Here is a 15,207-nt window from a genome sequence, read left to right as displayed (position 1 = left end):
GCAATTAAGAACCTATGCCTCAGAGTGAGCTTGAGAAGGAAACGTTCCTCCACCTCAGCTCTTAAGGAATGGTTCCTAATACTGTGTACTGTGTGTAAATCTGGTTCTAAAGATTCATACTTTTATACAGCATGGTCTCTAAACTCAAGCCAAGTGCTTTTTGTGTTTGCTTAACTAAAAAATGATGAATTTTTCTCTCTCTGGATAAAATACTAGCTATGTTGGGTTTACTGTACAGTGTAATGATATGACTGTCCCCCATTGACCATACGCAGTTTCACCTTAGATGCTTAATTTTGAGACTCTAGTTTGTGAGAACCGCTCCTCCATAATACTTTTCAAGTGATACTTGTATTCTCATTGTTAATAATATACTTAAATATTTCAACTTGACTGTCTAATCTTTTTCTATTTCTTTTAGGACTTACACACATTATTGAAACTCGGAAAGTCCTTGATTTAAGGATAAATCTGAAGCCTTCTTATCTAATACTTCCACAGACAGGTTTCCACCATGAAAAGTCAGATCGTCTCATTTTAGATTTTGGTACATTTCGGGTAAGTGTATATCTATTTCTTCCTGCCCATTTTTGCTCAGTTTGGAAGCTAGCTATCTGAAAGTTTCCTTTTTTCCCTCAGAGTTTACTTAAATTAAACTTAGACGTATTTCCTCTTAGTATTTTATCAAGCCTAGCTTAGATTGAGTATTTTTTTTTCCAATTTATTTATTTTCAGAAAAACAGTATTCATTATTTTTTCACCACACCCAGTGCTCCATGCAAGCCGTGCCCTCTATAATACCCACCACCTGGTACCCCAACCTCCCACCCCCCCGCCACTTCAAACCCCTCAGACTGTTTTTCAGAGTCCATAGTCTCTCATGGTTCACCTTCCCTTATTTTTTCTATATTTTATGGCTATTAAAAAAAATAGGACAAGGGGTGTTAGAGAGGAGAAGGGAGTTTGGGTAAATTGAAAGGGGAGGTGAATCATGAGAGACTATGGACTCTGAAAAACAATCTGAGGGGTGGGGCACCTGGGTGGCTCAGTGGTTTAAGCCTCTGCCTTCAGCTCGGGTCATGATCTCAGGGTCCTGGGATCGAGCCCCGCGTCGGGCTCTCTGCTCAGCGGGGAGCCTGCTTCCCCATCTCTCTCTGCCTGCCTTCTGCCTACTTGTGATCTTTCTCTGTCTATCAAATAAATAGATAAAAATCTTAAAAAAACAAAACAAAACAAAAAAAACAATCTGAGGGGTTTGAAGTGGCGGGGGGTGGGGTGGGAGGTTGGGGTACCAGGTGGTGGGTATTATAGAGGGCACGGATTGCATGGAGCACTGGGTGTGGTGAAAAAATAATGAATACTGTTTTTTCTGAAAATAAATAAATTAATTTAAAATTTAAAAAAAAAAAAAGGAAAAACCCCTAAAATTTTCTTTAGTGGTAGATGATTTGATATTGAGGACTGGATTATTGCTCTGTTTTTCTAGTTAGAGAGAAGTACTCCTAGTTTTCTTTCTTTCTTTTTTTCTAATTTAATTTTTTTTCAGTGTTCCAAAATTCATTGTTTATGCACCACACCCAGTGCTCCATGCCATCTGTGTCCTCCTTAGTACCCACCACCAGGCTCACCCAACTCCTCACCCCACTCCCCTCCAAAATACTCAGTTTGTTTCTCAGAGTCCATAGTCTCTCGTGGTTTGTCTCCCCCTCCAATTTCCCCCTAACTCACTTCTCCTCTCCATCTCCCAGTGTCTTCAGTGTTATTCCTTATGCTCCACAAGTAAGTGAAACCATATGATAATTGACTCTCTCTGCTTGACTTATTTCACTCAGCATAAGTACTCCTAGTTTTCAAATACTCATAGATTTCCAGAGTTTAATTACACAGTGTTAATTATTAATTTACATATTTTGACAATAGGAAATGATATACATATTAATATATGTTAGTTATCCCACTGTCAGCAATTAAGTCGAGTAAGAGAACTCTCAGGTTTTCTGTGTTGAACACATTAGAAATCCAGGCATCTGAGAAAAAGTGAAGGTTTCAAAACATATAGTTTCAAATGGATCCTTGCTTCGTTTGAGAAGAGGGAAAAGAAAGTAGAGATTGAAGCTGAGTTCTAAGGCTCATTTATTCAGGTGATGTAATGAGAAGAAGCAACAAAACCTGTGATTACATGGTGAAGAGGTCAGGTGAAGAGGTTAGGGGTGCCAAGCCATGAGCAGCATTAACTGCTGAGAGCCAGGAAGAGTTGTACGTCTAGACAGGTTATTTGAGGTAGACAACTGTGTAACCAAACCTTTAATTAATACAAATATGCTGAGCACCTAGTACCCAAACATAAAAGACGTATATTGAAATATTCTATTCCTAATAAAAGGCTTGCAAAAATTGTCAGAAAATTAAACAATGTGAACTGATTAAGGACAGTGTTTTCTTTTTAGTTAGGTTTTAAGAAAACACAACAAAGATATCAGTATATTTTTCTGTTAAGAAAATTGAAGTTTTTGGGTACCTGGGTGGCTCAGTCGTTAAGCATCTGCCTTCGGTTCAGGTCATGATCCCAGGGTCCTGGGATAGAGCCTTACTTGACTCCCTCCTCAGCAGGAAGCCTGCTTCTCCCTATCCCCCTTCCGCTGCCTGTGTTCCCTCTCTCACTGTGTATCTCTCTGTCAAATAAATAAATAAAATCTTTTTTTAAAAATGAAGTTTCTATCCATTTCAGCTAAACAGTAAAGATCAAGGTTTGCAGAAGACTAATAATTCATCTCTGGAGGAAATAATGGATAAAGCATATGACAAGTTTGATGTTGAAATAAAAAGTGTGCAGTTACTCTTTGCAAGATCAGGTAAGCGCTTGCTCAGTTTTTAGGATCTTGAAATTATGTTGAGTAGCTTAGGTAAATATATGCGTATGTCTGCATGTATATCAACCCTGACAATATTTTGAACACATATCCTGTTGGTCACTTAAGAAAACCAATTGGAGCCCATCAGTGCAAATCACTGCCACAGGTAGAAATAGAGATAAAAATATACCTATTGGGGGAGCCTGGGTGGCTCAGTGGGTTAATAAGCCTTTGCTTTCGGCTCAGGTCATGATCTCAGGGTCCTGGGATTGAGTCCCACATCGGGGGTCTCTGCTCAGCAGGGAGCCTGCTTCTTTCTCTCTCTCGGCCTGCTTCTCTGCCTACTTGTGATTTCTGTCTGTCAAATAAATAAATAAAATCTTTAAAAAATATATACATATTTAAAAATATACCTATTCATCTTCAGGTACATAGCACTGTCTGGACCTAGGTCCGGTCATTGCTTATTTTATTGTGATATGACTATGAAACCAACCAGAACACAAAAATAGAAGTTGCCATTGGCTTAAGTTTTTCTGTCTCAGTGCTTTTGGGATGTCTCAATGTTGTCTTCCCTTGCTGCTTTATTTGTAAATATTTTGCCTAGTCATTATTTCAGTAGTATTACAACCTACTTTTGTAGATATCTGACAAGGATGGGTATAGTCTTAACACCCTAAAGGTAGTTAATTATTTTCAAAAAGCTTTGGTGTTTTCTTAAGTAAAGTCTTAAGAAAAGGTCTTTCTTAAGTAAAGAACACCGTTCTCCATGCTTGTTTAGTTTCTAAAAGCAATAATTATTTGCTAAGTATCCTTGAATATATCACTTTATGGTAGGTCATTGGAAGAAGGAACGTAACTCTGTGTGCAGAGTGTATACTCTAATAGAAGTGAAGAGATATATTAAAATGTAAATACATAATGCTTTACTTAGTTTTTATATATTATGAGCCTATTAATTCCTTGAAGGGAAGTACTATTACACAGACCATTAAAACTGTCTTTTCTTTTGTATGTATTTAATAATAATTATTTGAGTTATAAGTGATAAAAGATGTTCAGTGACTGCTGTAAGTTAAGATCTGTGTAGGATTCTGTTAGAGAAAAATGATTATTACACTTTTTTATCATAAAATCTTACTCTATAAAACTCATTTGTATTTTACAAGTATGTACTATATTAGTGTAATTTGCCTGAGGAACCCCAGAAACCTCTTTTTCCCCCTCTGTCATTTTCTATTTTTTTTTTTTCTTTTTTTTACTCCAGCCACCTACCTTGATCACTAATTCCAGAATCAGGGCAATAAATTCCTGTTTGTTTGTTTTTTTTCTATTTGCTTTAAAATGCAAGATGTTATATAAATATTTTCCAAATAAATATTTATAATTATTTTTATATTATAGTCTTTGACTCCTATCAGTCTTGTTTTATTTTATTTATTTAGTTTATTTTTTATTTTTGTATCATTGTTTATTTCAGTCTTTTGTCAGCCATTTTGATTGTTCTGTTCCCCCATCTCATATGCTTATAAACATATTTGTATATAAAACTGTTTCTTTCCCACTGATTTTTTCCTTTGTTTTTATTCCCCATAGTAGATTATACTATATTAATATTGTGAATCACTTCATAGCCTTTAGATACATAAGCCAGATTGATAGCCTAGACATGATAGACCTAGGATGAAGATAAAGAATGTCAAATGGAGTTAGAGTAGATATGTTATTAATAACCCTCATTTTTAGAGCATGGGTGAATTTTAACTTTTTTCTTTGATGTGGATTTATTATAGCAAATTATTTTAGTATTCATACAGCAGTAATGGTCAATTCAATGAGAATTAGTAATTAAGTGGGGAAAATGCCCACTTATTATGAATTGTTATGCTATCGCTTCACGGTCTTTTGACTAAGATCAAATGTGAACTGTTACTGCTGACTACAAAACATTTTAAAATAGGCAGTTACATTATTAACATCAATCTCATTTTTCAAAATATAGGTCATTTGGGACGCCTGGGTGGCTCAGTTGGTTAAGCGACTGCCTTCGGCTTAGGTCATGGTCCCAGCATCCTGGGATCGAGTCCCACATCGGGCTCCTTGCTCGGCAGTGAGCCTGCTTCTCCCTCTGCCTCTGCCTGCCTCTCTGTTTGCCTGTGCTAGCTCGTGCTCACTCTCTCTCTTTCTCTCTGACCAAAAAAAAAAAAAAAAAAAGAGATCCTCTCTCCCAAAATATAGGTCATTTAACTTATATGCTGAAAGTAGAAATTGGTATTTATCTAATATGTTTGCTGTATACTATTAAGTTAGAGTAATTTTTCAGAACATCTAAAAATTAGGTTAATTTTAATTTTTTTTTAAAGAGGAAAACTGGAAAAAGTGTCGATTTCAACATCCATCAACTATGCATATATTGCAACCCATGGATATTCATGTTGAGTTGGCCAAGGCAATGGTAGAAAAAGACATTAGAATGGCCAGGTAATGTATGAGTTTCTTTTATATTATAAAATTAGCAAGGTGACTTATTTCTGTATCAGTTACCGGATTTTAAAAAACTAGATTTGTGAAGGACAGAAAAAAATGATTATCTTATAGCAGAAACACATTTTTAAGAAAATGTTTATTTGAATTATGATATATCCTCTCTCTTATTCAAAAGTATCTTGACTTTTACATTATGTAAAAGTTGGTTATCCATGTTTTTGAATGGATCAAATCCATGAGTCAATATCAATAACATAAAATCTACAAAAATTAGCGATGTGGATGGAGCTAGAGAGTATTATGCTAAGCAAAATAAATCAGAGAAAGACAAATACTATATGACTTCAAATACTATACTATATGACTTCACAAATACTATATGACTTCAAATAATATCTGAATATAAGAAATAGAACAGGTGAACGTAAGGGAAAGAAAAAGAAAGGCAAACCGGAAAACAGACTCTTAACTATAGAGAACTGAGGGATACTGGAGTGGAGGTAGAGGGGGGAGATGTATTAAACGATGGTGGATATTAAGGAGGGCACTTGTGATGAGCACTGGGTGTTGTATGTAAGTGATGAATCACTAAACTCTGTTCCTGAAACTAACATTACACTGTATGTTAATTAACTGGAATTTAAATAAAAAATTGAAACTAGAAAAAAAATTAGAGGCTCTTTTGATAATGAAACCATATAAAATCTTGAGACTAATTCAAGGGAATGAAAAGTAGAAACAATTTTGAATTTAAGGAGATAATTATGAAATATTTATGCTGCCTTCTTAAAAACAGCCTTATTGAAATATTATTGACATTCAGTTAAGTCATCTTTTTAACTAATACAATTTGATGTTTTTACATACATACATATATATATATATGAAACCATCACTGCAGTCAAGATAATGAACACATCCATCATCCCACAAAGTCCTTGTGTCCTTTTACATAGTTGGCCCTTGAACAGTTTTCCTCTTTAAAATTACCCGCATTCCAGTCCCACACTTGCTCACTTGAAAATCCACGTGTAACTTTTGATTTCCTTAAAACTCAACTACTAAAAGCCTACCTTTAACTGGAAGCCTTACTGATAATATGAACAGTTGATTAACACATATTCTGTGTATATGTTGTAGATTCTTTTTATAATAAATCTAGAGAAAAGAAAATATTACTAAAATCATAAAGGAGAGAAAATACAATTACAGTACTGCATCATATTTATTGAAAAAAATCCACATATAAGTAGACCCATAGAGTTCAAACCCAAGTTGTACAATGGTCAACATCTCTATTTATGAGAGTACTTGTGCTTTCATTGTTTTTGTTTCAGAGTATCAGGGTAATGTTGGCCTCATCGAGTGAGTTTTTTGGAGGAAGTTGTGTAGAATTATTTCTTCTTTATATGTTTGGTGGAATTCGTTAGTGAAGCTATCTGGACTTGAGTTTGTTTTTTGGGGGGAGAGGTTTTTTCCCCCCATTTTATTTTCTTTCCAGTGTTCCAGCATTAATTGTTTATGCACCACACCCAGTGCTCCATGCAATACGTGCCCTCCGTAATACCCACCACCAGGCTGATCCAACTCCCAACCTCCCCTCCCCTCCAAAACCCTCAATTTGTTTCTCAGAGTCCACAGTCTCTCCTGGCTTGTCTCCCCCTCCAATTCCCCCTTACTCACTTCTCCACTCCCTCTGGAGGAGAGTTTTTAGCTGCAAATTCAGTGTATTCCGTAGTTAGAGGGCTATTCAGATTTTTTGGAGTGGTCTTTGGTAGTTTGTCTTTTAAGGAAGGAATTTGTCCATCTTTGCTTCTTGCCATAGGATTGTTCATGTATTATTGTATTGCCTTTTTAATACATAGAGAATTTGTAGTGATGCTATATCTCTCACCCTGCTGATGTTAGTAGTTTGTAGTTAGTAGTTTGTTTCTTTTCTCTTTTTTTTCCTGATCAGTTTATCAGGTTTGTTGACCATCTTCTGAAAGAATCAACTTTTGGGGACGCCTGGGTGGCGCAGTTGGTTGGACGACTGCCTTCGGCTCAGGGCGTGATCCTGGAGTCCCAGGATCGAGTCCCACATCAGGCTCCCAGCTCCATGGGGAGTCTGCTTCGCTCTCTGACCTTCTCCTCACTCATGCTCTTTCTCACTGTCTCTCTCTCTCAAATAAATAAATAAAATCTTTAAAAAAAAAAAAAAGAATCAACTTTTGACTTCAATTATTTTCTCTATTGTCCTTCTGTTTTTTATTTCATTGATTTCCATTCATGTTTATTATTGCTTTTTCCACTTTGGTTTCCTTTGAGTTTCATTTGCTTCCTAGTTGTTTAAGGTGGAAGTTGAAAACACTTCTTTTCTACTATAGGCATTTAATGTTGTAAATCTCTCTTGAAATACTCCTTTACTGTACCACTCACATTTTGAAATAATTTAGTCAGTAAGCTGGGGTATTCCTAGGTCTTCCCTCATTTGTTTTCCATTTATCATCTGTCTTTTGTTGACTAATGTCCAGTGTCTTTTAAACCATTTTTTTGTGTATTTTGTCCAACTTTGTAGTTATTTTAGGTGGGAGAGTTCATCCAGTCCCTCTCTCGGAGATGCTTTTAGTTTTATGTAATGTTTCACAAATAACAAAGAAGCATCCTTACATATTTATGGTGCTTTCAACTTACAGAGTACTTTTGTAGGAAGTTCAGTATTTTGAGATGGGAAAAGCCAACTGGCCTCTTTAGGTTTGTGCATTATACACAATATCATTCTTCATATAATGGTTAGGATCTGTCAACTTGAGCTCTTCACAGCATAGTTGGCAAGTCAAAGATAAGCAATAACTGGAAGGAACTTCATGAGCAGCAAATGGATACCACAAAGCTATTATGAAAGATAAACCTAGGCAGTTATGCTGAGTAGGGAAGCAGAGTAGAAGCAAGTGCCCAGAAGTAACTAATGAAAGCACAGCCATAACTCAGCAGTGAGTAAAACAGATGTCTTCAGGGTGCTTATATTTTAATCAGGAGACATAAAATAAGCAATACATATATGACATGTCAGGTACTTTTTTTTTTATAAGAACTAGAAAAGGAAATAAGACAAGGCTAGGGGATAGAGAGGGATGGAGTAGATACTCTTAGATATGTATAATGTAAAATCTTTGCCAGGAAATAAAGAATGTATAAAATTTTAAAAATTAGACATTGTGTTTGAAAATATTCATAAAAATTAATTAACTTTAAAAGATTTGGCTGCTAAAGAGGGATACATTAAAAAAAATTATCTGGAAACTTGGCTTACATAGAACCTCATTCTCTGACAATGTTTATTGAATGAGGCATTAGTTAGATTAAAACATGTCCAGAGTCCTTTGAGTTTGAGGCTACAGTGTAGTCTCTAATCTGTTTGCCCCTCCATAATAGAGAGAAGCTGGACCATAAAACCTTACAGTTAAATTGTATTTTTAGATTGAAAGTATCCGGAGGACTTCCGTTGGTGCATGTGAGAATTTCTGACAAGAAGATGAAAGATGTGCTCTGTTTGGTTAACAGTATACCTTTGCCACAGAAATCCTTTGCACAGTCTCCCGAGAGACAGGTAAATGGATATAATAAAGGTGCTACATCTTTACATTTGCATATGGTGATGTTTTTCACCTTTTCTGAGCTAATTTGTTTTTGAATATTTTTTAGGGCCAGTTTCATGTATTTGGTATACTTGTGAAATTTAATGTTGATTCTACACAAAAGCACATATGACATTGAATAGATAAATTTTGAAGCCTGTTTTCAGTACTGTTTAGAGTGGTGGTAGGAAGTCAGCGTTAGAGAACAAAAGGAACAAAAATACGTAAGTGAAAGGAAAAGATGTTTTCACAAATGGAAGAAATGTGTTTAAGTAAAATTAGATATAAAAATCTTCCTTAAAATGTTACAAAATAAAATAATTTGTGTGTAGTTTTCTTACACATTAGACTTAAAACTTGTAGATAACTTTAACTGGGAATTGGTCTTTACAACATAAAATAAGTGTTGGATTTCCACTTACTTTGAAATGGAATTTGAGAGATCCCACCAATGTTGATACCATTTTCTGGGAACCTATAATACAGATGCACAGTTAGTATTGTTAGAGACAGCAACTGAATGACACACTATGATAAGTAAATTTATCTACTAGGGTAGTACATAGTCTGCCCTTATAAATACAGGTGGTAGTCTTAATAAATAGTAAACACTAGCCAGTCATTAGTTAGTTGATTGTATAATGTGCTTTTTGGAAGATTTGTGTATTGTGTGTGTATGTCTTTCCATCTCTCTCTATCCTCCACTACTTTTTCAATATTTTTCTTATTTATGTACATTTGATCCTGCTAAACAGTATGTTAAGAAAACATTTTGTATTCTTTGATTAGGTATCCTCAATTCCTATTATTTCAGATAGGACAAAAGACCTACTTGGTACTTCACTGTTGCTAGATGGACTAGAATCAGGTAAGGAAAGTAAATGTGTTTTATTAAACTAAGCCTATATAAATTTGTATATAGAGATAAAATTTTCAGAAAATAAAGGAATTTTGGAAGTGTTGAAACGATTCACTGGTTTAGTTCTAGCTGTTCTACTAACCAACAGAGTCATTTTGTGTCACTTTTTAAAATTTTCTTTAAGTTCAAGTTAGTTAACATATAGTGTATTATCAATTTTGGGGTAGAATTTAGTGATTCATCAAGACAGTATGGTACTGGCACAAAAACAGACACATAGATCAATGGAACAGAATAGAGAGCCCAGAAATGGAGTCATGCCCAACAGTTATTTATACTGAGTGTTGAATGAGGGAACTGAAGTGAAAAACAGAACTATTGAAGAAAAAAATGATAGGGTGGTTCAGTCTTTAATATATGATTATCACATGCCAGGTTGGGTCACTTGGTGGGACTTCGAAAAGCATTGTAACTGGATTCTGATTCTGAATATGAAGATTTTATCTAATAAATGAATTTTATTTTTGAGAGATTTGAGTGTTTTATACAGTTTTCAGTGGACAGTTTTTCAAGTCAAATGAATGTGTTTTTTAGAATCTGATGATGAATATTTTGATGCTGAAGATGGAGATACACAGACCGGTAAAAGTGTGAGAAGTTCAGAACTTAAAAAAGTTGCAGAGACCCCAAATGAGGAGCTTACTAATCTTTTACTAAAGTTTGAAATTAAAGAGGTATATATTTTTGTTTTACTCATAAATAAATATATGTTTGTCATGACTATCCTTGTAAACTGTCTCATGATAGATCCAAACACTAAACATATTAAAATATGATACTCTGTCTTCCCTACTTCCTAACATACCCACAGTTCCAAGAAAATGAAATGTTACTTTGTAAAAACCAATATGAGAGTGATCTATATCTAATCTATTCTGGAAAATCTCAAGATACCTAAATGAGATTTTCTTTTCTATAGAAAATTTCTATGGCATGTTTAAATTAATTTTTTTTTTTAACTTTTAAACTAAATAATATGCTTATTGTTATGTTTATAATTCAGAAAAGTGTAAACAACCTACATTTTTAGCATGTCTTTATATCCATTGAAAATCTTGTAATAAAAGAAATATTGATATGGAAAGATGGTTACAAAATATCATTATTTTGGAGAAAAAAAGGAGATTATAATACCAAGGACATCATGATTCTATTTAGAAATTACACATGCAGGTTTTTTTTTGAGAATGCATGATGGACAGCATTTATTTCTGTGCATTGGAGTTATAGTTTCTTATTTATGTCTATTTGCCTTTCCATGTACTCTAAATTTTTAATAATTAATATGCGCTGCTTTGATAATAAAGCACAAAGGTATAAAAAGATGTTTCTTATTGACTGGTTTATATTCCAGTGTGAGATCATGTCCTAAAATGTAATGTCAGAAATAACAGATTTTAATTGTGTATATAAATTCCTCTAAGTATTATTGGTATTTGTTTAAAGGAAATATATATTATTTATCTTTAGCCTTCTTTGACTTCTCTCTTTCTTTCAAATGCCCATCTAAAATATCAGAAAATTCCTTGACACTAACTTCAGAATACATTCAAATGATTGCTCTTCTTTTTAACTGCACTGTCCAAGTCACCATCTCGCCTAGACTAGTGCAATAGCCTCATAATTGTTTCTCTGCTTCCATGAGGTACTCTATTCTCACCACAGTAGCCAGAATGATCCTTTTTTTTTAGAGAGAGAGCATGTGAGGAGTTGGGGGAAGGATGGGCAGAGGGAGAGGGAGAGAGAACCAAGCCTGATGCAGGGCTTGATCTCACGACCCTGAGATCATGACCTTGAGCCAAAATCAAGAGTTGGACACTTAACTGACTGAAGCACCCAGGAGCCCTCAGAGGAATAATCCTTTTAAAAAGATCATGTCATTTCACAACCATCCACTGGCCTCCATCTTAATTAGAGTAAAGGGTTAAGTCCTTCCCATGGCCTGCTAGGCCTTACATGGCATATGGCTAACCCTGTGTGACTTCTTTAGATTCATCTTCACTCCTCTTCTGCCTTGCTGACTCTGCTCCAGTCGCATTTCTTTCATCCTTCCAATAAATATTCATCAAATGTCATCATGGAGTGCATTGGTTTACATACCGCAGTTATAGCAGCAAGCACAAAGTTCTTGCCTTATGGAGCTTACACTTCCCTTTTGTTTTTCCTTATATATACCAAAGCATATTCTTTGTGCTTGCTGGGGTATTTTTTTGGATTTTGTTGTTGTTGTTATTTTGCCTGGAACACCCTTTTTCTCTATGATTTGATTCTTTACTTCTATTAGATACTTGCTCAAGTGCCATCTTATTGGAAAGGCCTGACCACCCAATACAAGGAACCTTCACTCTTCCCCACTCTTCTTACAATATAAGCTCCATCAGGACAAGGGCCTTGTCTGTCCTGATCACTTTGATGTTCCTAGTGGCTGGCATGGCCTTGTACATGGTAGATGATGCCCAATAAATATTTTATGGAATATTGAATGAATAAAATGATAAACAATGATAATTTGAATCATCTAAGAAAAAATGGTTCTGTTTTTCCCAATTTGACTTCTTTTGCCATTTTGAAGTTTTAAATGTTGCTGTAGTAAAATATATTAAAATTTTTCTTTATATCTTAGTGCATGTTTAGAAAATTCTCCTTGATTACAAAAATATTTACCCATAATTTAATATATTATTTTATGATTTCATTGCTTTCACTTAAATCATTGATTTCTCTAAAATTTATTTTTGTATAACAACTCTGTACTGAATACCTTATTACACTATATTATTGTTTCTATTTTTCAGTTAGCACTCCTAGTTTTTCTTAAGTATATATCACTGCCAGTAGTGTTATTTTTGCTTTTTTTCAGTATTTACATTGTTCTGGTTATTATTGCTACCTAACAGGCTATCCCAAAACATGATAGCTTAAAACAACTGTTTTATTTTGCGCTCAGAGTATTATGGATTAGGAATTGTGGAAGGGTCCAGTTTAGCAATTTTTTTAAAGAGCGCGGCTTGATCCCAGGACCCTGAGATCATGACCTGAGCCAAAGGCAGATATTTAACCGACTGAGCCACCCAGGTACCTCCCAGCTTAGTAATTTTTGTTTATAGTTTTTTATGTGGTTGCAGTCAGATTTGCTGGAGCTACAGTGACCTGAAGCCTCAGACGGTCTCAGAAGTGTCTCACTGATGAGACTGGCCCTTGATACTCGCTGTTGGCTGGGAGCTCAGTTGGGACTATTTGAAGTGCTGCTCATGGCCTCCTGAACATGGCAGCCTCTGGGTAGTTGACGTTTTCACATGGCAGCTAGCTTCCATTCAGTATGCATTCCCAGGTAGAAGTTTTATGGGCCTTTTTTAATCACTGGAATTTATTATAGTGTTGCTTCCTCTGTAGTGTGTTGATTGAAATAGTCACAAGCCTGTTGAAATTCAAAGATAGTGGACAAAGATCTCTATCTCTTGATGGAGTATCAAAGAACTTCCATGTTTTAAAAATTACCACATAAATGATTTGTTTTTGATTGGCTAAATATACTGGCTGTTATATCCAGAATAAATTTAAATAGTACTATAATAGTGAATACCCTGTCTTACCTTTTATTTTAATGGGAATGCTTTTTTTTAAATCAACACACATGATTTAAGCATGATGATAGGTTTAAACATCTAAACATGATAGGTTTAAGAAAAACATACTAAGATTCCATACATACCCATTTCTACTAAATTAAGAAAAGTAAATCAATAATTGATGTGAAATTATATCATGATTTTTAGTAGCTGTAGTTATATTCTGAACAACAGAATTTAAGGTGATAATTTCCAGTCATAGTAAATAACTTTCTGGTAGTAAGAAAGTATGAACAAAGCTTCTATTATGTTCATGATGATCTATATGAAGAAAAATTTTGTTTTTAAGCATGATTCTAAAATTCATCAAGCTTTTATTGTCTGTTCTGATCTTTTAGGTGGTTTTGGAATTTACCAAACAACAGAAAGAAGAAGATACAATTCTAGTATTTAATGTTACTCATTTAGGAACAGAGGCTACAATGAGAACATTTGACATAAATGTGGTATCTTATTTAAAGAAAATCAGCTTGGATTACCATGAAATTCAAGGTAATAGTCATAAAAATTGAAGTAATGGTTAATAAATACAATATCACTTTGAGTATCTGAAACACTTGTCTATCTAATAATCTTTATAATAAGTAATAGCACTGTTATAAGAATTTAATAAATAATAGCTCGGGGCGCCTGGGTGGCTCAGTGGGTTAAGCCGCTGCCTTCGGCTCAGGTCATGATCCCGGGGTCCTGGGATCGAGTCCCACATGGGGCTCTCTGCTCAGCGGGGGCCCTGCTTCCCTCTCTCTCTCTCTGCCTGCCTCTCTGTCTACTTGTGATCTCTGTCTGTCAAATAAACAAAATTAAAAAAAATAATAATAAATAAATAATAGCTCATTTAACCCTTATGACAATGTTATTATCTCCAATTTACATATGAAGAAGCTAAGGCATAAGTTTTATATAATATAACCAGGGTCTTACTGCTGATTAGTGGCCAAACCATGATTAAAATCTTGGAAGTCTGGGTTTGTATTCTTTTTTTTTTTTTTTTTAATTTTTAAAAATTTATTTGACAGAGAGAGATCACAAGTAGGCAGAGAGGCAGGCAGAGAGAGAGGGTGAAGCAGCTCCCTGCTGAGCAGAGAGCCCAATGCGGGGCTTGATACCAGGATCCTGAGATCAGGACCTGAGCCAAAGGCACAGGCTTACCCCACTGAGCCACCCAGGCACCCCTGGGTTTGTATTCTTAAGTACTATGATCTACTGTCTTAGGGAGTCCATATAAATCTCCTTTATATATGGAATATTATTCTCATTTTACAAAGATAGGTCAAATAAGGAGGGATTAAGTGGTTTATTCCAGACCATGCATCTTATGAATGACAAAGCCTAGAATTTATCTCTGATCTTATGATATTAAAGTCTTTGTTCTTTCTGTTGAATAGTGTTTATATATCAGAAGCACTACCAGGTTATAAAAGCTAGAATGAAAGATAAAGTTCATTATTTTGGAAGCTCTTATGGTTTATTTATTTCAGTGTACATCTTGTGTGCTAATTAGGTATTTGAGGAATGATGGAATGGGTGAATCTACAGTAATTACTTAATATTTTCCCAACATTTTAGTCAAATATAAAGTCTTATTTTTGTTATTTTTTAATAGTTGAAACTAAAACATCTCAGTTTAGAAGAAAAATCATTTATATGTTAGTCAGTTTCTGTAAGTACTATGTTTGGGTGAAGTTTACATTACTTCTTGAGAG

General features: G+C 34.7%; 1 protein-coding gene across 3 annotated transcripts in view; it reads left to right on the top strand.

The window, feature by feature from the left end:
* The window catches only part of VPS13C (vacuolar protein sorting 13 homolog C), a 203,572-nt gene that overhangs the window by 68,616 nt on the left and 119,749 nt on the right, over positions 1-15,207 (top strand). For all 3 annotated transcript variants that reach the window (XR_006381579.1, XM_044229943.1, XM_044229942.1), the window contains 7 exons: positions 422-558; positions 2,729-2,852; positions 5,216-5,333; positions 8,799-8,928; positions 9,746-9,824; positions 10,410-10,549; positions 13,843-13,996. Coding sequence is in view for 2 of the 3 variants with exons in the window: in XM_044229943.1 (XP_044085878.1) it covers positions 422-558; positions 2,729-2,852; positions 5,216-5,333; positions 8,799-8,928; positions 9,746-9,824; positions 10,410-10,549; positions 13,843-13,996 (882 nt within the window). In the remaining variant the exon portion in view is untranslated. The remainder of the gene's footprint in view (positions 1-421; positions 559-2,728; positions 2,853-5,215; positions 5,334-8,798; positions 8,929-9,745; positions 9,825-10,409; positions 10,550-13,842; positions 13,997-15,207) is intronic.

Source organism: Neovison vison, chromosome 13 (genome assembly GCF_020171115.1).
Source record: "Neovison vison isolate M4711 chromosome 13, ASM_NN_V1, whole genome shotgun sequence".
In the NCBI taxonomy this organism is placed as follows: Eukaryota; Metazoa; Chordata; class Mammalia; order Carnivora; family Mustelidae; genus Neogale; species Neogale vison.
The sequence above is the reverse complement of the archived record's forward strand: the minus strand, read 5'-3'. Positions and strand labels throughout refer to the sequence as shown.